The 24,076-nt window shown below is 43.0% G+C and overlaps 1 protein-coding gene across 5 annotated transcripts in view; it reads right to left on the reverse strand.

Annotated features, from left to right (window-relative positions):
• The window catches only part of LOC124607365 (rab11 family-interacting protein 4), a 929,323-nt gene that overhangs the window by 194,773 nt on the left and 710,474 nt on the right, over window positions 1-24,076 (reverse strand). For 3 of the 5 annotated variants that reach the window (XM_047139675.1, XM_047139674.1, XM_047139678.1), the window contains one exon: window positions 22,940-22,984. The exons of the other annotated variants lie outside the window; for them this stretch is intronic. In XM_047139675.1, coding sequence (XP_046995631.1) covers window positions 22,940-22,984 — 45 coding nt within the window. The remainder of the gene's footprint in view (window positions 1-22,939; window positions 22,985-24,076) is intronic. 5 annotated transcript variants of the gene reach the window in all.

Raw genomic sequence — 24,076 nt, forward strand, 5'->3', positions numbered from 1 at the left:
CCACTTTACCCCTTCTCTTTGCCAATAACGGAGCGGAGGTAATTTTTAACGCTAGTAACGTATCTACGTACGCTAATGGTCTGGAACCAGTCAAAGAAACTTGATGCGGGGTAAGTGTACTGGAAACTCGCTGAACAAGTTGTTTACAGGAGTCTTCATTTGCTCCACTTATACCTGTTGCACGATCTTTGTGCCTTGTAAAAAACAGTGTGTACTACGGGTGACCAAAATAAGGCTAACCCAACATTTTGTAACAATTTAAACAGCAAAGAGATCAACAGAAAACGAGCTTTAAGAATATTTTGAGCAAGAGGGGGCCGCAGCAGTACCCAGAAGCAGGCAACTTTGTCACGAGTTGATATAGTCTCGGCGAAGCCACTCAAGACAGTACAATCACGTCATTGCCTGGTGTCTCCCCTGATGAGGCAAACTCAGTCAGATGTACATGATTCTCGCACACTTGAAGAGCTACTGCAAAACATAGAAAACGCTACTGTTGCCACCCCCTCAGTCAGAACTGCTACGCGTCTCACACTTTGGATACATGTCACAAAGGCCGCTTCCAGCAAACAGCATTTCTTCTATCCGCAAGTCAAACTTACATTTTCCATTCCAGTTTTATTTTGGTTATCAAGTGAAGACAAAGTCTGAAAATGAGTCCATGATCATATTTTTGGCACTTTATTTGCCAGGTCTGTCTTGATCACAAATTTTTGCATTTCACTATGACCAGTTTTGGCTAGCAAGTGCTCACTAGGTACCTACATGTTTAGTTTGACGTTGCTACTACATCAGAATATTTTATGATCTGAAGATGGCAGTAGCCGAAACCGGTCATAGTGAAATGTAAAAATTTTGGTTACCATATACTTTTTTCCTACTGGTTCTCCATTTACAGTATGTTCATTACCGCTGTTGATGCATCTATGGCGGTGTTGATTAAAGCGCTCCGGTGATCATCATATTCGATCCAGTTTATGACGTTACATCCTTTATAATTCACAAATTCTCTTAGATACCGCTTTCAATAAGCAACTGCAATTATTGTTTTGCGTTCGATCTGTTTTTTTTTTTCTGCCATGGAACTAGACACCAGAAAATAGAGGACATGCAGCTACGGTGTAATTGTGGATTTATTTTCTGGACATCAGCTGCGGTATCAGCACGAACGAACCACTAGTATTTCATTTTTTGTTTACCAAGATACTGATCAATGTTTTTATGTGACAATGCAGCTCACTTTTCCAACAGCTTACAAGACATTTTTCGAGTAAAAGCATACTGTTCGTTACGGTTTTCAGTCTAAGTCTTTGTGAAATGGGACTGTAAATGTGAACATTACTGCGAACACGACTTGAGTTACACTTCATTTACCGCGTAAATATCAGGATATAGGAAAATTGCGATGTAAGGCTCGCGAGTCCTAACAGTTTCTATAAGGACTTTATAAAAATCCAAACTCTTACCGATGCCTATTTAAAACGCTAAACTTCCGAAAGAGAAATAATATAGTCTGTATTATAAAACCACATTCCACCTTATCGTCCACTGCAATCCAAATGCTTATAGACACTGCAAGTTAATTTTCAGAAATTGTTTTGAAAACAATGTTCCACATGTTATTGGTTGAACACAGTGTTACTTGCCTGGGTACAGGCGATTCGGTCGGCTTATCGTGATATTTCATGACATGCTGAACCACTTGATAGTGTATATTCTGAACTCTCTTGAAATCATTCGCAGTGCGATGCGTTTCTTAGTCACCACTGTAGTTGTTTACTTAACGTTACAACGTGTTTCCGATAACGGCCATGGGATGCCAACTGCAATAGTATCGTGGTCGAGTAGTATGTGCTTGTGTGTCGAATATCATCACTACCACACAACAGAAGGTGTGACGATCATTATGCATTTCAATAAAAGTTCACTTATAATGTGAAGGCCGCTTCTCGCGTACTCTTCGCTTCCGTACAAGCACACACAGCAATAAAAGTTACCATCTCCTCCTCCCCCCTCCTCTCTGCATTTTTCGTAGTTCATGATCTTGGGGTAACCAGATGTTCCATATTTCACAGGATCGTCCTTTACCTAGCTTAAATGTGCCGGTGTCACGACGAAATACGTACGGCACGTATATTGACCCATTTTTCATTAACAATCCCTAAATTTTGAAATAGCGTGTTTTTAAATAACGTGTAGAATAACGAAATGCAGAGCAAATGTGATCATACTCAAAGAATAATGAAGTGAACGAGGTCTATCACTGTGAACGAGGTCTATCATTTTTAACTTCCTTACATCTTAAGCTAACTGCTGCAAGAATTCGGAGATCATTACTCCACTAATGCTACTGCTGAAAGAGTGTTCTTGATCACAAATGATTTATGAACTCATGAAGAGATTGTGTCGAAGCCGTTAAGGAAATAATTATAACCAAGATTCATTTCCGGGATACTTCATGTGTTGATTTTTATAAAATTCCGTTTGAAAATATCAATCCCTGAATGACACACATTCTTCTGCAAAATATAACAAAAATTTTTCAGAAAGTACCCACGACGATCGTTCCAAGACAATTGAAATTGAAAAATAAGTAATCTACGTAAATAATAATTTTCTACACTAGTTAAAGACCTCGTTATATTACAGTGATATTGCGTTTGCATTTGACAACATCGAAACAAAATATTTACTCTATTGGTAATACAAGGTATTTCTTTGATAGTTTTTAACGAAAATTTTAAGAAAATGATACGATGATCTATTTACTTGTAGCATAGACCAAGTAGTTTAACACTTATCTACTATACACATATAGTACTAACGAAAGTTTCTAGAACATTTCGATTCATTTCATCTAATTTTGGCCCCATATTTTGATCTTGGAAAACTGGTCACTTATATATGTAGGCTACATATTATACAGTGAAACACTCGTGGCAGCCTTGCGAATTATCTAATATAAAGTTTCTGAATTTGGATAAACTGGGCGTAATAAGGTGCCCGTTTTGTAATATATATATATATATTAGTTCGTCGCATACGGCTAAACGTAGACAGCAGGCTACGATACAATTCATTCTGCTACAGTCTTCATTCTGCATACATATTCGTTGGTTTCGCTAACGCACAAAGAATGACCTTCCAATCTCACCTACACGCCGCACTACGGTACAGATCTCCACAATCAAGATTTCAGTTAGAGGATGGGCATACTATCACACTCTAGTGTACACTCGATGTATAAACAAACGACGGGTAACAATGTTTAGTAACGCTTACGCTTCCCGACATTTTGACTGAAAAACGCACCATCAACGTGAAAGCTCGTCACCATAAGCGCCGCCAACTCCAACCACCTGGGCAACACTCAAGGGAACAGCAAACTTTCTCCACAACCCGTATCATATTTCGTTCTACGACTACCATAACTTTCATGCATTAAATCTGGTTAGTAAATCCACAACAGAGACACTTGTAATTCCTGGAAATGACCGTCTTGGGTGGAAGTTACGCACAGGCGCATATTGCATTTTTTCACTCTGGTGCAGATGTAAACATTAAGCTTCGCTATCGGTCGATTTGTAAGCGTAAACAGATTTTCAGCTTCCATATTCGCTGGTTTCGCCAACTCACAACAAAACTGTCACATTCCAATGTAACCTAGACCTCGGGCTGCGGTACAGATCAGTCTGTAACCACAACAATGGGGAAGGGGGGGGGGGGGAGGGGTCCAGTACCGAACTGAAGAGACCGGCAGACACCTCCCATAAGAGAGCTGCCCCCGCTGACCAGCGCAGCAACAGACCTACCTGGTCTCACTGCAGACGCGCGCGTGCCGCCTGCCCATCGCTCCGCTCTGCCAACACAGCCACCCGGGCGAGCTCCGGCAGCAGACTGGCGCGACGCAGCCGAGTGGGCCACGGCCTCTGCTACGTCACCGCGCATGCCCGACCACCACTGTGCTCCAGCCGCTCACGTGGGCCGGCACTCCCGCACGTGGATCGCTATTTCTGGGGCGCGTGTCTTCACGTCCACCACCACAAGAATATCTCTTAATCCAATTACAGACCTCATCCCACAAGCCCCGCTAATTCCGCTTTCTCAACATACCGCGTGCCAGACTCTTAACCAATGACATGTTGATACCGGAGATGTAGTCAGCAGCTGGTGGTCTTGCGATTACCATTGCTGGGTTCGATTTCCGGCCGGGTCGGGGATTTTCTCAGCTTGCGACTGTGTGTTTGTGTGTGTGGTCATCATCACCATTTTGTCATCGTCGGCGCGCGAGTAGCCAGAGTAGCGTCAAAAAAAAAAGAATTGCACCAGGTGGCCGAATTCCCCTGAAGGGGGATCCCGGCTACAAAGTCCGTACGCACAATTCATTTCACCAGAGATGCAAAACAGCAGCTACAGCCATCCAGCCAAACAGTTACACATGAATCCCAAAAAACTCAATGTGATCAATAGTATCCAGCAACCTATTAGAGACTATCAACAGGTGGTGGTCGACCTTTTCGACTTTAAGACCGTTTGACAGTCTCAACGAAATTTCTGAATTTCTGTGGAGAAACGACGAGCCATTCTCCCTCAAAATCGGAAGCTAGCGGCTTTACCTCTGCGATCTGGAGAGAAATCGACGTTCTAACTTATCCTAAAGATGTTCCATTGCGTTCGGGTCGGGGCTCTGGACGGGCCAATTACAGAAATGTTACTGTCCAGAAACCATTGCCAAAAAAATGTTCAAATGTCTCTGAACACTATGGCACTTAACATCTGAGGTCATCAGTCCCCCAAAACTTAGAACTACTTAAACCTAACTAACCTAAGCACATCACACACATCCATGCCCGAGGCAGGATTCGAACCTGCGACCGTAGAGGTCGCTCGGTTCCAGACTGAAGCGCCTGGCCGGCCGCTGTGACCGAGCGGTTCCAGGCGCTTCAACCCGGAACCGCGCTGCTGCTACGGTCGCAGGTTCGAATCCTGCCACGGGCATGGATATGTGTGATGTCCTTAGGTTAGTTAGGTTTACGTAGTTCTAAGTCTAGGGGACTGATGACCTCACATGTTGAGTCCCATACTGCTTAGAGGCATTTGAACCAGTTTTGAAGCGCCTAGAACCGCTTGGCCACACCGGCCGGCCCATTGCCTCGAAGATGCAGCTTAATGGCAAGATACATTGTCATGCTGATAAAAAAATCTTCTGTCACCGAGCTGTTCCTCCACTGTACGCAGTACACACGCCATAAAATGTGTACGTATTCTTCCGCAATTAGCGTTTCCTTAAGCGCAATAAGGGGCTGCATCCTAACCAACAAAAATACCCCGAATAACGTAACACCACCACATCTGTAATTCACTATTAGTAGTACACATGATGGCAGGTAACGTTCTCCAGGCAAATCCAAACACTTCCATTCGATTGCCACTGGCTACAGCATTATTTATCACTCCAGCCCTCTGCTGTTCAATGATGTCGCTCTTTACACCATCTCAAGCATCGCTTAGAAATGAGTACAGAAATATGTGGCTTATGAGCTGCTTGAGTATTGCACCCCAGTCTTCTTAACTCCCCTCACTCCATCATTGCGCTAGCTTGACTGCTGGTAGCACCTTGCAACTGACGGCTGGTTCCTTCTGCTGATTTCATGCGACATTTTACAGCCACCTGGGTGTAACGCTTTGTAGGGATATGAAGTGGAATGATCATATAGGCTTAGTCATAGATAAAGCAGGTAGTAGTCCTCGGTTTATTGGTAGCATGCTGGGAAAATGCAATCAACCTATAAAGGAGACTGCTTAAAATCACTACCGCGACTCATTCTGGAATATTGCTCAAATGTGTGGGATCCGCACCAGGCAGGACTAACAGGGAATGTTAAGCGTATACAGAGAATGGCAGCACGAATGGGCACAGGTTTTTTTGACCCGTGGCAGAATGTCAGAGAGAAACTGAACGAACTGAATAGGAAGATTCTTGAAGATAGACGTAAGCTATCCCGAAAAAGCATTCTTACAAAGTTTCAAGAACTAGCTGTAAATAACGATTCTAGGAATATACTACAGCCCTCTACACATCGATCCCACAGGTATAATGAGCACAAGATTAGATTAATTACGGCACGTACAGAGGCATTCAGACAATCATTTTTCCCGCGCTCCGTACGTGAATGGAACGGGAAAAGCCGTGTTAACTGGCACAATGGGACGTACCCTCCGCTGTGCGCGTCCCAGTGGTTTGCAGAGTATGGAAGCAGGTATAAATGTAGAATATTCACCTAAAATGATTTAAGGCAACCTACCTGGAAATGACCATGGCAGGGATTTGAAGCTCACTTTTCTGAAATACAAGTCGTGTCTGAATTAATGCGAAATATATTTCGCGTTGTTCCCAGAAAACTGTACAAAAGCAAATCTCACTGGTTCTCGCGACTCAGTTTAAACGCCACTGTGTATTTGCACTTCAGCGGGTTAACATAGTATTCAGGTTCTGTGGAAGCTCACGACTCTTCGTATAGTCTGCTAAACCAGGTCAGTCAAGAAACAAACAACAGGCGGTGTTACAGCTGAAGCACGAGCAAGCTCTAGTAACCATCCTCTGGGGGCAGCTGCATACAAGTTTCTTTTCTCTTTTACGTAACAATCTCTGCGATTTCACTTAACAATTACGTAAGGTAATTATGCCGGATAATCTTGAACCACAAGTGTAAGTCACGCAAAGTGACGGATCCGCATCTCAGTAATGGCGAGATTTCATAGCTGGAGGTTGTTAAACCGTGGTGCTAGGGTATATGCTTGTCTTTCCTTATTAAGCTAACTATCCACCAACGCCGTACGGTTGTTAAAACGAGTCCGGATCTTTGTTCATAGGTCATAACCACATAATATCTTTCTGAGACTCTTCTTTGTTGCAGAATGTGGAAAGCTTTTTTAAAGATCTGGTGATTGTTCCTTCGAGCTACTGAAGTCTTGAAAATTATTCTAATACAAGGATACCCTGCTCAATAGCTGAAAAAATCTCAGTGCTTCCAATTGTTACATACATTAAGTAGTTCTTTTGGACATACCGTCGAAAATAACTAAACTGCAGTTGTGTCACTGCCTAAACACCGACAACTCTTTTTTTTAAATTAATGTTAAAGCTACCTCATGCTTTCTGGACGTGAGTGAGAAACTCTGATGTAAACTGAAATTAAGGATTATTATTTTCAATATTGGTGAAATCTTGAAAAGCTACAACATCAGATAAGTTGTACAGCCTGAATTCAAACCCTTATTTAGCGCTATTTCCAATACGGTTCAAATGGCTCTGAGCACTATGGGACTTAACTTCTGAGGTCATCAGTCCACTAGAACTTAGAACTACTTAAACCTAACTAACCTAAGGACATCACACACACCCATGCCCGAGGCAGGATTCGAACCTGCGATCGTAGCGGTCGCGCGGTTCCAGACTGTAGGGCCTAGAACCGCTCCGCCACCACGGCCGGCTATTTCCAATATGACAACGCGCATCTATGTGGTGCAGTGATTGTAATCGCCCTCTATATATATTTATACACTGCCCGAAAAAAAAAAAAAAACGCAGCACCGTAAACTACGAGGTCATTTTATTGACAAGTTCTGTGACAGGCAGTTCACCATTGTCGGAGTATATGATGATAAATTCAGATAAAGTGACATACACATGTCAGAGTACAGGATGCTCAAACGTTAGCATTCACACACAGTGTACCGCCCTCTGTCGGCAACGTAGGGGTGTATTCTCGCCTGCGAACAACCATAAAAGTGTCGAATGGCATCCTGCGATAGGTTGTCCCAAGCATCTTCCAGTTTCTGTTGCAATTAGGGAATTGTTCTTGCACGCTCTGGAGAACCCGCTTTTCGTGTCCGATACCTTGTTAATCTGGCGAGAGATCTGGCTGTTTTGCTAGCCAGGGCACTTGTTGCATACCGCGAAGTGCACGTTGCGTCCCAGTAGCCGAATGTGGTCGTGCATTGTCCTGCTGAAAAAGCGCATCACCATCTTGTCGAAGAAAAGACAGTAGTACGCGGTAATGACGTGTGCAATGTAGCGGGCATTGGGTACTTTAGTTAGTGCAGAAACACTAAATAATGAAAAGTGTGAGGTCATCCACATGAGTGCTAAAAGGAATCCGTTAAAATTCGGTTACAAGATAAATCAGTCAAATCTAAAGGCTGTAAATTCAACTAAATACCTAGGAATTGCAGTTACGAAGAATTTAAAGTGGAAAGAACACACAGAAAATGTTGTAGCGAAGGCAAAGCAAAGCATGCGTTTCATTGGCAGAACACTTAGAAAATGTAACAAATTTACTAAAGAGACTGCCTACACTACGCTTGTCCGTCCGCTTTTGGAGGACGCGGTCTGGGATACCTACCAGAAGGAATTAGCGGAATACATAGAGAAAGTTCAATGAAGAAGAGCACGTTTTGTATTATCGCGTAATAGGGGGGAGAGGGTCTCTGACATTATAGAGGATTTGGGGTGGACACCATCAAAACAAACGCGTTTTTCGTTGCAGCGGAATCTTCTCACGCAATTTCAATCATCGGCTTTGTCCTCAGAATGCGAAAATATTTTGTCGAGGCCGGCCTACATAGGGAGAAACGACAATAATAAAATAAGGGAAATCAGAGTTCGCACGGAAAGGTACATGCGTTAGTTTTTTCCGCGCGCTGTTCGAGACTGGAATAATGGAGAATTACGAGGGTTGGAACTTGAATGGTGGCAACTATTTATTCACAACCGATACAAAAGAGTTACATGTTTGCACGTGTTACTATCCTTCGAAGTAGTCACTAGTGTTGTGCAGAACCCGTTGCCAGCGATGTGGAAGGCGTAGTATACCGTTAGCAGAGCCTGTTCTGTTGTGCGAATGGAGTGGTTTAAAGTTATGGTGATTCTCGTGTACGACTGTGATGGTGTTATCCTAACGCATTACGTTCCTCCACGGCATACCGTCAATGCACAGTATTACTGATCCGTTTTGGAGCATCACTTGCGAAAGAAGCGGCGACACTTTCTGCGCAACACATCCATCATTTTGCACGACAATGCACGGGCGCATACAGAGCAAGCTGTGGCTGCTCTGTTCGGTCGATGGGACTGGGAAGTACTGTACCATCCACCATACTACCCGGAATTAAGTCCTTGTGACACTGATTTGATTCCGAAGATGAAGGAACCACTTCGTGGCATTCGCTTCAGAACTGTTCCAGAGATTCGACAGGCAGTAGACCGCTCGATTCGCACCATCAACAGAACAGGCTCTGCTAACTGTATACTATGCCTTGCAAATGTTCAAATGGCTCTGAGCACTATAGGACGTAACTTCTAAGGTCATCAGTCCCCTTGAACTTAGAACTACTTAAACCTAACTAACCTAAGGACATCACACACATCCATGCCCGAGCAGGATTCGAACCTGCGACCGTAGCGGTCACGCGGTTCCAGACTGTAGCGCCTAGAACCGCTCGGCCATCCCGGCTGGCACTATGCCTTGCACATCGCTGGCAACTCGTTCTACACAACGCCGGTGACTACTTTGAAGGACAGTAACAGGCGCAAACGTGTAACTCTTTTGTATCGTTGTGAATAAAAAGTTGCCGCTATTTAAGTTCCAACCCATGTATTATGAACCCTTTTCCAGACACTTAAGTGTGATTTGATGAGTATCCAAGTAGATGTAGACGTGTAGATAAAGGGAATACAGTTATTTGGTAGTGAGTTAGCTGCACTGGTTAGCAACATTAATAGTTTACTTACCAGTGCGTCACTAACTGCCTGGCGCGGCATCAGTTACCGACGATTCCTTCAAGCTGTTCCGGTTAGTCCGTCCAGCGATGTAGTTGAATTTAGAATTGGTGTTGCTGTGGTGTGATTGTAAAGGAACCAGGTGTGATGGCGCTCGTCGACAACTGGCCGGCGCCCAGGTGGGACTACCAAATGGCCAAGTCGGGCAGGTCGCGTGGTCACGCGCTGACGTCAGCCGGTCCCGCGTGGGCAGGTGGGTGCGCCGCTGCCGCTAGTCTTACTAGAGACGCCGGTGACTCAGCCACGGACCACCAGCCACCACACGCAGCCTCGCATTCCTCGTGCAGGTAACTCGCGGCGTTTCGCCCCGCTGTCCCTTACTGACGCATAGGCTAACCAAACCCGATAGTTCGACGTCTGTCACGGCTACCCGCCACGTAAGTGCGAAATGACGTATCTGTGAGGCTTCTGAGGGTCCACCTCCGTCCTCTGATTGGCACCACGATAACACTACGAGGTTCACGGGTTGTGACACTGTAAATGATTCATGTGTCCATCTTTACTTTAATCATACAATGTAGGCTTTCACGGCCAGTGTTGTGTTCAGTTGAAACTTCCGGGCTCAGAGGCCGTGGTCGATGTATAAAATTGCCACCTAACGTTTCGTCTCCATCCGCGGGAGACATCTTCTCAGGTCGTCCGGCTACTGCCACTTAGGCTCCAGGTACTGTCGCATTTATAGAGTGCATAGAGGACACCACCATTCATCACGTGATGCCGACGGTATGCCTATCTTTGGAAGGCGTCATCATTCTCGATTAAAAGTAATCGATTGTCATTCTGCTGGCGCAACGTCGACATCCATATTTTGTTTAACTTTGAAACTTCCTCTTTTATATTAAAATTGTTGTGGTGTTTGTGAATCTCCATTGCTTCTCTATACATGCGCGCATGGTAATAGGATGGAGACGAAACGTTAGGCGGAAATTTTATATATCGACCACGGCCTCTCAGCCCGGAAGTTTCAACTGAAGACATCTTTACTTTGTTCTAGAAAAAAATGGTTGGCATCAAGGCCATTAGAGATCTCAGAAAAGCAGACTTGGGCATGCTGAAGGACCCATCCGGGAAGTCGCATGGTGTGGTTTTGCGGAACCACAGAAAAAATAAAGCTAGATGGCCAGGGGGGATATGAATCCCACTCTCACCCCTCACACCTTTTCCCGCACCTGCGTTCGGTGTATTAACCACTCAGCGCCATCTCGCTGTGGTTTTCCGTTCGGTTCAATTTATTTCAATCACATGGGATGAGGCTCAACCCAGTTTCTTTGATTTTCCTCATAGTCATCTACAACTGTACTCTGAAAACGACCGTGAAGTGGGAGGCAGAGGATTCTTCCCATAGCACCACGTATTAGGGTTTCTGCTCGTTCCATTCGTGTGCGGAACAAATACTGGTAGCAGTAACTCCTGTAAAATACCTGGGAGTATGCGTACTAAACGATTTGAAGTGGAATGATCATATAAAATTAATTGTTAGTAAGGCGCGTGCCAGGTTGAGATTCATTGGGAGAGTCCTTAGAAAATATAGTCCATCAACAAAGGAGGTGGCTTACAAAACACTCGTTCGACCTATACCTGAGTATTGCTCATCAGTGAGGGATCCGTACCAGGTCGGGTTGACGGAGGAGATAAAGAAGATCCAAAGAAGAGCGGCGCGTTTCGTCACAGGGTTATTTGGTAAGCGTGGAAGCGTTACGGAGATGTTTAGCAAACTCAAGTGGCAGACTCTGCAAGAGAGGCGCTCTGCATCGCGGTGTAGCTTGCTGTCCAGGTTTCGAGAGGGTGCGTTTCTGGATGAGGTATCGAATATATTGCTTCCACCTACTTATACCTCCCGAGGAGATCACGAATGTAAAATCAGAGAGATTCGAGCGCGCACGGAGGCTTTCCGGCAAAAAATGGCTCTGAGCACTATGGGACTTAACATCTTAGGTCATCAGTCCCCTAGAACTTAGAACTACGTAAACCTAACTAACCTAAGGACATCACATACATCCATGCCCGTGGCAGGATTCGAACCTGCGACCGTAGCAGTCCCGCGGTTCCGGACTGCAGCGCCTAGAACCGCACGGCCACCGCGGCCGGGGCTTTCCGGCAGTCGCTCTTCCTGCGAACCATACGCGTCTGGAACAGGAAATTGAGGTAATGACAGTGGCACGTAAAGTGCCCTCCGCCACACACCGTTGGGTGGCTTGCGGAGTATAAATGTAGATGTAGATGTAGGAAGAATGACTGCTTAAATACCTCGGTGCACATTGCAATAGGCCTAATCGCGTCTTCACGTGCTTACGTTAGCAATACGCAGGAGGTTGTTGTATATTCGTCGACTCCTCATTTCATACTGTTTCTTGAAACTTCGCATGTTGGCTTACGCGGAATATTTGTCGTCTACACTCAGACACCTGCCAGGTTAGGCTGTCAGCATCTAAATGATATTCTACCCGGGGGCACGCAAGCGTGTGACCATCCGTGCTGCCCTTCTCTGTAAACGTTCAATATCCACTGTTAATCCTCTCTGGTAAGGTCTCACATATTTGAGCAACATGCTAGGATTTGTCGCGGAGTGTTTTTGTATGCGGTATTCATTGTAGAGTCATTAAAAATCCCAGCACCCTACTGCATAAACGGAAGTCAACCACCCGCTTTACTTACGTTTGAGACGATGTGCTCATTCCATCTCACATCTCCACAGATTGTTACAAACTGCTATTTGCACGAGTTTATTTCAGTTGTGATTCACTGTCATAGTATTCACTGGATACCAAGTTCTGTGTTTGGTAAAACGTAAACTTTTACGGCCGGAAATGTCACAGTGAATAAAATGTTCCGAGCTGTTATGCTGTGGTCGAATGGAATTCACAAATAACCCAAACGTTACGTCTCCATCTACGGAGGACATTTTCAAGGGGGATCATAGCTTGTTTGAGTCTATGAGTCACACCCTGGCTGGCTACTGAAAATGTCATCCGCAGATGAGGACGAAACGTTGGGTTTAAATGTGAAATCCATTCGACCATGGCATACCAGCCAGGAACATTTTATTAATTGTGTTCTCATTTTTGTGGAGCGCAAAATTTTACACGTCTGAACGTTTAAAACAAGTTGCCAGTATTTGCACCACTTTAAAATCTTATCAATATCTGACATTACTTATGCAGGATTAAGAGAGTATATCATTATAGTAACTGCGTCATCTGCAAAAGTCTGAGTTTGCTATTAAAACTGCCTGCCAGATCATTAGTATAGAAGACGAACAACAAGGGTTCCAACAGAGTATTCGTAAAGTTACATCTGTCGATGACTGTTCAAGTTAACATGCTGTGTCCCCCCTACCAAGAAATCTCAACTCAAGTACAAATTTCGTTTGATACTCAAATCGTTGTACTTTCGTTAATTGCGTCACCATCAAAACGTGTTGGTTGGAGGATAGTACTCTACAAACACTACAGTAGTCAATTTAATACCGTAGGACTCGTATCAACTGTAACTATCTGTGCTGACAACCATATAGTTGATTCCACTGTGTTTAGTAATGATCCTCAGAACGAGTCCTGAAAGTCTCTCTTTGAGTAATACGTCTGTCTCTGTAATAATAGGGAATGAAAGCTATAGCGTGAACGCCTTGTCGTTGACGAAGCCTAGAGAGACGGATTTGCGTTAATGATCTTTTACGGTAGCCTATTAAACATGCGTTAAGTGGCCACAGGAAGATATGGTTCAAATGGCTCTGAGCACTATGGGACTTATCATCTGAGGTCATCAGCCCCTAGACTTAGAACTACTTAAACGTAAGTAACCCAAGGACATCACACACATCCATGCCCGAGGCAGGATTCGAACCTTCGACCGTAGCAGCGACGCGGTTCCGGTTCAAAAATGGCTCTGAGCACTATGGGATTTAACATCTGTGGTCATCAGTCCCCTAGAACTTAGAACTACTTAAACCTAACTAACCTAAGGACATCACACACATCCATGCCCGAGGCAGGATTCGAACCTGCGACCGTAGCAGTCGCGCGGTTCCGGACTGAGCGCCTGAACCGCTAGACCACTGCGGCCGGCGCGGTTCCGGACTGAGGCGCCTAGAACCGCTCGGTCACAACGGCCGACGGAAGATATGGTATGCACCTTATTATATTTCCTAATAATGATATTGGTTGCTAAATGCAAGAAAAAAGACCTCGTACATATTGATTGAAATATCGGTGAATTTTTAAATTTTCTCTGAAACCGATCTCGATTTATATCTGCAGGTCCTTTAAACCATACAAATAAAACTCTGGTTGACAACACAGTATGATTAATATTACGTTATTGTGAGATCAATTAATTTCCCTCCGGCAATGGAAGTCGTAAATTCTGTACACACTTTAATGCATGGTTGGGGTAAATAAAAGTGGCCCAGAGAACAGAGTTCCAGGGAATAAAGAAACACAGCAGAAGACAGTCGTCGGGTTGATTTGGCAGGACTCTGAGGCATTTTCTGGTGAACTACTGTCACATTTCCTGGTGTGCAGGCACTTTTCGGGGGATGTTTTTTGACTTGTTCAAAACAGATACTGCCTGACACCATTTTCGGACTAAGCTCTGCACGGCACTCTTTGCTAACACTTTGACATCTTTAAACTTACTAGCAAACATCTGACCATACCATTTCCACGACTTTGTTATCACGTAACTTTCCACAACGAAAGCCGGCTGCTCCACTGTGAGTACAATCGTCCCCTTTGCACTGCTACAACCCCCCCCCCTCCCCCAACACACACACACATACACAGAGCTTGCACTACGCTCTGAACCGGTGTGGTAAACGGGGCGGGCGTACACGTGGTGAGCGCGTCACGCGGCGTGGTTATATGCGTACACTCACGTCCAGTCGTATTCACTCGTCCGAGCCACTTTTTTTTGTCACACCCTGTATTAATGACAAGAGTTGATCTGGGTAAGATCTCTGAAGTGGAATGTAAATGGATTCCCACCAGACTATTTATTAAATTAAGACGCAATAGAACATAGCGGCAATGTACGTATGTAAACTACACGCACATCGGTCAACATCAGCACCAGACGGAGTATAAGACAAGAGCAGTCTTGACTAATGGCGGACAATTCCTCTTATAATTTACGCTAAAACAGCAAGAAAGCAGACGGCAGACAGCGGATGTAAAACTTCCACGCACTACTCTTTGGAAAGTATCAATATAGCGATTTCTTCAGTTGAGCAGGTTTTATGTTATATTGTTTTCGTGACACGACAGCGTGAAATAGTTGTCCTGATGGCAGTAGTACATTTGCTTGTTTACTAATTTCTAAGTTATGAATTCTATTTCAATACGGTACCTAGACAAGTAAACAGCTTAATTTACACATGCTATAGCTAGTAAAGTTTGTTTATGATAACATGAACTTGGTCATACTAGAACTGTTAATATCGTTGTGACGTGAGTAGATAAGGTACTTAGCAATAAAAGGACATCTGATGTTTCAAATATCCCTATAGTGGGCGGCACAAGATGGAATATCACCGTTACACCTACGACAGTGAGGTAAATGAGACAGACACGAGTACAACTCGAGGGTGCCTTTTTAGGGGCCTGTGGTTTTATTGTCTAACTATAAGATAGTCTTGTATTATTTCTGTATTTTATATTGCGCTTCGAATATAGGGGACTGGGGCTTTGTTTTCTATAAATTATGGTAAGGTCTGCAAAGTCAGTGGTCCGCAGCTCGTGGTCGTGCGGTAGCGTTCTCGCTTCCCGCGCCCGGGTTCGATTCCCGGCGGGGTCAGGGATTTTCTCTGCGTCGTGATGACTAGGTGTTGTATGATGTCCTTAGGTTAGTTAGGTTTAAGTAGTTCTAAGTTCTAGGGGACTGATGACCATAGCTGTTAAGTCCTATAGTGCTCAGAGCCATTTGAACCATTTTTTTGCAAACTCAGTACTATGAAGCTTCGCGAGGAATGTTTAGTATACCGTTTTGGCGGGTACCTTACTGCTAGAGGACAGCATCTCTACCTGTGTGTGAAAGTCATACTCCTCATGAGTTGTACCACAATGGTTATGTAACCTCACTGTATAGCCTAGCATTAATGTAGCGCCTTATTTCAGCTCCGTTTGCAACATGTATGATTAAGACTGTAGGTGGGTTCAAAATGAAGAAACTAGTTTTTCTCCTTACTTTCTTTCACTCATGAGTGTTCGAATCATTATACGTTGAAACTCAACTTGCTGTAACAGTACTTTCAGAATACAGACGTGTTATAAGAATTAGTGTATAGTATTATTAGAATGTATAGTGTTGAGTCTATACTATCCTATGGAGACCACTTTAAAAAACTTGGCATTTTGACAACTACATCACAGAATGTATATCCATTATGGTCCTTAGTAATTATCAGCGTTTTCTTCCTGGCGGTATACAAGGGTATCGCTTTTTTAAAAAGTATTCTGGTTATTTAGAGAAAAATATATTATAAATATCCTGGTAAATGGCCCTGTCTTCGCGAATGAAATTTCCATTTCTATTCCTTATAAGTTGGCACCAAACATTCTTGTTTCATATGTTGGTATCGGAAACAGGATGTTGCGCTCAATTCACTTGGAACATCTTCCAGCAAAAGTGAAAGACTTTTTCTTACATGAATCGTATAGTTACATCATTTAGGTCATCTATGAGTGTACCGACAACTTCTGCACTGCTGTTCATGAGGATGGTAACACCTCTCTCTCGGTTAAACCTAACAAATACGAGGACTAATATCTGCTCCAAGGTGGTAATTCTGTAATTGATAGCAAAAGCAAGAATCGATCTAGAAACGATGAGCACGTCGGAGGATATATTAAACTTGTGGAAGTTGTTAATCCAGCATCTTCTTTTTGAGTACCAGCACTCTTCTTTTCCACAAAAAAGCACTAGTCATTTACTAATATCTTTTGTTTAAAAAAGTAGTGGCAAACATGAACCAGGACCACCAAAAACCTCTACAAAGACTTCAAGGGGCTGACATTAGCACAGAAAAGAGTGAGATACGTGGGTACACAAGTACCCTACCTTCTATTAGGGCACATTAAATGTCGTTCACTTAATTTGGCGAGTTGAAGACTGAATTTAACAACTTTCCGTTGGGATACTCCTTTAATACGATACCAATGAAGATCATCGTCAGAGAAAATCTTAAATTTAATGTTTTACATTATATTACAATTAGGAAGGAAGGAATATTGATGTTTAGCGCCCCGTCGCATCGAGATCATTAGAGACGGAGGACAAGCTCTGATTACAAAATGACGGGGAAGCGATCGGCCGTACCCTTTCAAAGGAACCAACCAGGCATTTGCCTAAGGAAATTTAGGGAAATCACGGAAAACCTAAATCTAGATAGCCGAACGTGGATTCGAACCGTCTTCCTCCCAATCGGGAGTCCCGTGTACTAACCACTGCGCCACCCCGCTTGGTATTTTATAATTGAGATTGAAATGCTCTTCACGCACTTTCAACATTGTGTTGGAGGAAGGATCAACAACTCAGTTTATTTATTATTTATTAAGGTGCACGTCACAACTGCATATTATATTTTCATTGGTAATTAGTTCATGTGGTTCAAATGGCTCTGAGCACTATGGGACTTAACATCTGAGGTCATCAGTCCCCTAGAACTTAAAACTACTTAAACCTAACTAATCTAAAGACTTCACACACATCCATGCCCGAGGCAGGATTGGAACCTGCGACCGTAGCGGTCGCGCGGTTCGAGGCTGTAGCGCCTCGAACCGCTAGGCCAACCCTGGCCGGCCAGTAATTAGTTTCGAACATTTTCGCCCACTTTCATCTCATTACCTGCATTTGTAGTCTCTGACTTTATATAATTTCAATGGAATATATAACGTGTCTGTTCGTAATTCAGATCAATATAACAAATGTGATATGATTGTAATCTAATTCCAGTGGTAGATTATTACAGTCAAATCACATGTGTTATATCGATCTGATATAAGAACAAATTCAATACAGCTTCCGTCGATATTATATACAGTCAAAAATTATAAATGAACGTGATGGTTTGAAAATAAACGAAAATGTTCGAAATTAGTTACCAGTAAAAATTACATACGCAACTGCGACAGAGACCTTAATAAATCATAAAAACCATAGCCTTTAATGACGTTAACTGATTTCACTGCGTTGCACTTATATTAAGTTAAGTGCACATATTTCACTTCTTTCCACACTGGCTATGCAAGCGTGGAAAATCATCTAACCAGCGGACGTGGCCTGTTATGTGAATATGCTCAGTATCTTGTGCGAATCTGGGTTATTACACTTTCCAGAAGTACGAATGACGTGTACTGACCCTGTTTATCAGACTCGTGTGTCGGTGTCTGCCTTTGATGCTGGAGACTCCACTCTGCAATCTTTGACATACGTACTGCACGAAACGCTTGGTTTCAGTGTAATGCACTGAGACTGCCGAGACGCAACTGACCTAGCCCAGATTGCGGTGACTTGTCATTCTCCTCTAACTGGTACGACACATCAAAGAAATCGAGAAATTCCGAGTACTAAATTGTGGTCGCGCAATTCCGTAAAACGAAGCGTGGTGAGACGAACGCGTGGGTTGGGCGCGTCGCCCTGCCTCTGGATTCCCCCGTATTTATAGAGCTCGTTCCCTGACAAGGCTCCTCGTCGAGACACGACGGCCTAGTTTACTGCGGCGACACATGCGCGTGCCACGGCTCAGCCGCCCGGAGGGCCGCGCCTAGAGCTGCCCTCACAAGGGACGTGAAAGCGAACGTGGACGTGGCACCAGGCACACTTTGTGACGTCACAATGTGAGTTTTCACGATGCGGAGCACTGCCAAGCGTGAAAGGCAGAATCAGACGTGGCCAATCAGATGCAAGATCGATTTCTAGGTCACAACCAGAGCTTTGCAGACGCCGTACTGAATTATGTCGTTTGCAGTCGAAGTCCATATTTGGAGGTTTTAATGTTGAAACTTACTTGCTATAAATATATACTGTTTCAAGGCAACGGTTCATTGAGAACCTCTCGACAACGTGCTGTTTTTGGCGCGATTTGTTATAATAGACTGAAAGGAAATATTTCGGTCGTTGAAGGCCTTTGTGTATTACAGCTCGCCTTTTCAAGCAGCCAGTGCCTTGCAGATTTACCGAAAACGTGAAATTTCACAGTACAATTTGTAATGATTTAATGTGGTCCATTGTTGTCGCCATGACAACAGTGAACAAAATTAAGTTATATTAGCCAATAAAGTTATATTGACTGGAAACTCTCTTTCAAATTCTCAAGGTGGCAGGGGTAAAATACAGGGAGCGAAGGGCTATTTACAATTTGTACAGAAACCAGATGGCAGATATAAGAGTCGAGGGGCATGAAAGGGAAGCAGTGGTTGGGAGGGGAATGAGACAGGATTGTAGCCTATCCCCGATGTTATTCAGTCTGTATATTGAGCAAGCAGTAAAGGAAACAAAAGAAAAATTCAGAGTAGGACTTAAAATCCATGGAGAAGAAATTAAAACTTTGAGGTTCGCCGATGACATTGTAATTCTGTCAGAGACAGCAAAGGACCTGGAAGAGCAGCTGAACGGAATAGAGAGTGTCTTGAAAGGAGGATATAAGATGAACAGCAACAAAAGCAAAACAAAGGTAATGGAACGTAGTCGAATTAAATCGAATGATGCTGCGGGAATTAGATTAGGAAATGAGACACTTAAAGCAGTAAATGAGTTTTGCTATTTGGGGACCAAAGTAACTGATGATGGTTGAAGTAGAGAGGATATAAAATGTAGACTGGCAATGGCAAGGAAAGCGTTTCTGAAGAAGAGAAATTTGTTAACATCCAGTATAGATTTAAGTGTCAGGAAGTCGTTACTGAAAGTATTTGTATGGAGTGTAGCCATGTGTGGAAGTGAAACATGGATGATAAATAGTTTGGACAAGAAGAGAATAGAAGCTTTCGAAATGTGGTGCTACAGAAGAATGCTGAAGCTAAGATGGATAGATCACATAACTAATGAGGAGGTATTGAATAGAATAGGGGAGAAGAGGAGTTTGTGGCACACCTTGACAAGAAGAAGGGACCGATTGGTACGACATGTTCTGAGGCATCAAGGGATCACAAATTTAGCATTTGAGGGCAGCGTTGAGGGTAAAAATTGTAGAGGGAGACCAAGAGATGAATACACTAAACAAATTCAGAAGGATGTAGGTTGCAGTAGGTACTGGGAGATGAAGAAGCTTGCACAGGATAGAGTAGCATGGAGAGCTGCATCAAACCAGTCTCTGGACTGAAGACTACAACAACAATATAGCCAATTCAAGTGCTAAAGACAGTGTACTCACTTAAAATTGAGTACAAATGGAAGGCTGTAGACTCACGCATAACTAAGGCAAAGATAGATGCCGCCTATGGGAAAATTAAAGAGAGCTTTGAAGGAAAAAACAAGTAATTTTTTTAAATATCAAGAACTGACGTAGCTAGCCAGTACTAAGCAAAGAAGACAAAGTTGAAAGTTGGAAGGAATGTATACAGGATCTATTGAAGGTGAAAAAACTTGAGGACAGTATTGTAGAAAGATGTAGGTGACGATGAGATGGGATATATGACACTGCAAAGATTCCACTAAAACATCTGAGTGAAAAGAAGGCCCCTGGAGTGGATGACATTCCCTTGGAGGTATAGAGATCCTTGCGAGCGACAGCCGTGACAAAATTGTTTCATTTCGTGTACAATAGATAACAGACAGGAGAAATATCGTTAGACTACGAATTTAATAATGTCAGTTTCAGCGAAAGCAGATGCTGATGCTTGCAAAATACTGACACGAATTATTTACAGAAGAATGGAAAACCAGTAGAGGTCAACCTTGGGGAAGATCAGGTTGGGTTCCATAGAAACATTGGAAATATGAGGCAGTACTGATCCTACGACTAACCTTAAAAGATAGGTTAACGAAAGGCAAACCTCCATTTGTAGCACTTGTAGATTCAGATAATGTGCTCTGGACTAGTTTCCTTGAAATTTTAAAGATAGTGACGATAAAAAACTGGGAGCGAAAGACAAACCAGTTTGCAGTTATAAGAGCCGTAGGAGTTGAGCCATAGGTGTGAGAAAGGCTAACCTACGTTTATTGAACTTTTAGATTTAGCGGTATAATGGCCCGTCAAAAACTGAACAAAGATCAAGCATGACAACAGGAAGAAGGTGTACTGAACTGTGAAAATAGAAGCAAAATAGAATCAGTGAACGGTCTAAACTCAAGGTGTACAACATCGAGTGAACTTGACTAGCCACGGCGTCTTGGTTATGTGGTTAGGTTACCATGTTGGACTGCAGAGGGGGAAATCCGTATCCAAAGATCCCCGAACTGTGTCTTCTCCTTCTGTAGTCTTGGCAACTGTCATACTATACACTGGTTATAGAATATGAGTGATGTGATAAGAATTTATTACAGTCTCAAGCAAAAGTGATGAATAGTGAGAGCAGACGAGAAGCCGCACAGACTTCTCACAGAAATGAAAACGAAGGAATTCAAGAGTCAAAACTTCCAAAACGGGACGCAAAGTTCATAGCATGTGGTACTTGTGTAGAAGAAATAGGAGGTACGTACGTCTAGAGGTCACTTCCTTACACGTCGCTCTTGGAAACGGACGTAACACCACGACACAGACGCAAATTTGAATACAGCGAACAGACACGTCAGTGACCGTACGGGCAGTTCATAATTTTGTGAAAAAAAGAAGGAGAAAATGGGGCACGATCATGGATTTTCCCCTTCGCAGTCTAACACGGTGACCACATAACCACGACGCCATGGGTAGTCAAGTTCACTCGATGTTGTTCATCTTGAGCTTGGTCCGTTCACTTCTTCTATTTTGCTTCTTTTTTCACAGTTCAGTACAACTTGTTTCTATTTTCATGCTCGATCTGTGTTCAGTTTTTGACGGGGTATCCACTGGGCCATCTTGCCACTAAATCTGATGGAGTAAGGGGGGGGGGGGGAGGGGGTTGCCATGGGGAATTTTCCTTGTTAGAGATTGTATCAGAAAATACGGTTAATATCACGCTAACACCTTTCAAATATATTTAATTAGTTCCTGCTGCTTACTCCATTACATATTCATTATTCCTAACAACATCTCGATATTATCGTTATCTCTTTCTATTCTATGACGCTTGTTTTAAACAACGTATATCTCTGCTTAGCGTCTTTGCTTGCTGTCAGTGCATGTATAGCACGTGACCTTAATGTAAATTCAGATTATTGAATGTGTAAGCTCTAAGTATTTGTGAATGTGACTAGAAAAACACGCAACATAGTGATGCGTTGTAACGCACTGTACAAAACATGTATGCATTCAGAGTAAATAAGATCTATTCACTGTTAACAGGGCTACATGCAGTTTTTGATGCAATTCCCTCCTGAATATATATTCCATTTTCATTTCATTTTTCGAATGCTTATCAAACCGAAAAGTCTTCACTGTAGGGCACTGTGGCAGTCAAAAGATTAAAGAAGTGATTAACGGTTCGTTCTGTAAGTATAGTGCAGCCAGCCGATGATGAAAAAAATTTTCAAAACTAGTATGGAAAGTAATAATGATTTGTGTTAAAGAAATGTGTCAAGTTAGTGGCTGGTACTCTACAACCACGGAACGCTCATTATGTCATATACTGACAAAAACGCTAAATAATTTTTTTCAAGTTAATATTTTCTTAAAGATTTTGGTCTTTCTTATTAATTTAACAGAAGGATACTCTAGAATATTCAATGTTGTGTATGAATGACAGCGTTCTCCATGAACTGGCTGATCCTCTTGCAATCCAATACAGTGTCCGCTTCACTTAGAACAACGTGGTTAGCGCATGGACGAGCGAGCAAACGCGCGCTTGGGCTGGATAGGGCTGCAGTCTCAAATCACGTCGAGAAGTACTTGCCGTGAGAATTATAAGATCGCTTCTGAGCGCGTACCAACCGCAATGGAAACTACAGTACGTTTGGCATGTTCTACGCAGAGTTACACGTCCCGTGTGAGGTCAGCATAAGCAGCAGAGCGCGATGGGATGGGATACTTACTGTCTGAAGGAGCCCCACCGCCGATTCGGCAGGTTCTCGTTGTGGCTGCAACAGTAACGCCAGGCATTAGCAGCTGTTCGTCTCGATGGCAAATGGTACAAAGCGTGATAACCTCGTGCAGCCAATGTAAGTGCATTATCTCTGTTGGTATTTAATGTTGATTAAGGTCATGCTTCACATGCGTTTATCATCGCCACCATTACCGCCACTATCATCATCACCACAACCAATCAACATCACCAAATCTGACAATTTGGGTGCACAATTTATACTGGAATATGAATTCTACAGTTAGTTATGTCGTCATCGCAATTCCACCACCAGTACGACCTTCATCATAATCTCACCTCCACCATCGTCAACATCACTACCAATCATCATCTCTAATATTATTAATACAAATACCAATCTTATGAAATTTATTACGACGGTTAACTTTCACCTTCAGTAATACTGCTTTCACACCACTACGACGAAGCCCACAATCACAACAGATCGGCATCTATGATGCTGGCAAGACAAATGCGTTATTTATGCTGCCGTATTTAGCATGCTAATGGCACATTTTATTTCTACTAAAGTTTGTAGTAAACCGAACACTGACTTCGTAATATATGTTTTCTCAGGGCGCGTGGAGTGAGTGATATGGACTCATTAAAAACCCTGGAATATTCAACCTGTGAATGCGCTTAGAAAATATTTCGGGAACTATTAGACAATTAAGAACTCACTATACCGAACGTTTGATGTTCAATTTTCTTCAAAGAAAAAAGAAAATGCGAGTGATAAAATCTCAAATTACGATGTGCGGTATTTACTTTCAGTAGTTTATAGCGTTTCTCCACAGTGTATTTTACAAAACGAACATACGATTACAACACACATATTCTTTTCCTCAGTCAGCTTTCGTATTTCATACAAGTTGAGGCGCTTAACTTTTGGCCTCAAATTACTTTTGAGCCGTTAAAGAGACGTGTAATCTATTTTCACCTAGACGAACAGTGACCAGAAACTCAGGAAACAAACATCAATGCCGTCTCGAAAATTCATCACTATAAGAGATGTAGGTATCGATTTAGTTTTTTTTTTAAATAAAACTATTTTTTTTGTCGCCAGACCTCTATTAAACAAGTTCAG

Source organism: Schistocerca americana, chromosome 3 (genome assembly GCF_021461395.2).
Source record: "Schistocerca americana isolate TAMUIC-IGC-003095 chromosome 3, iqSchAmer2.1, whole genome shotgun sequence".
NCBI classification, from domain to species: domain Eukaryota; kingdom Metazoa; phylum Arthropoda; class Insecta; order Orthoptera; family Acrididae; genus Schistocerca; species Schistocerca americana.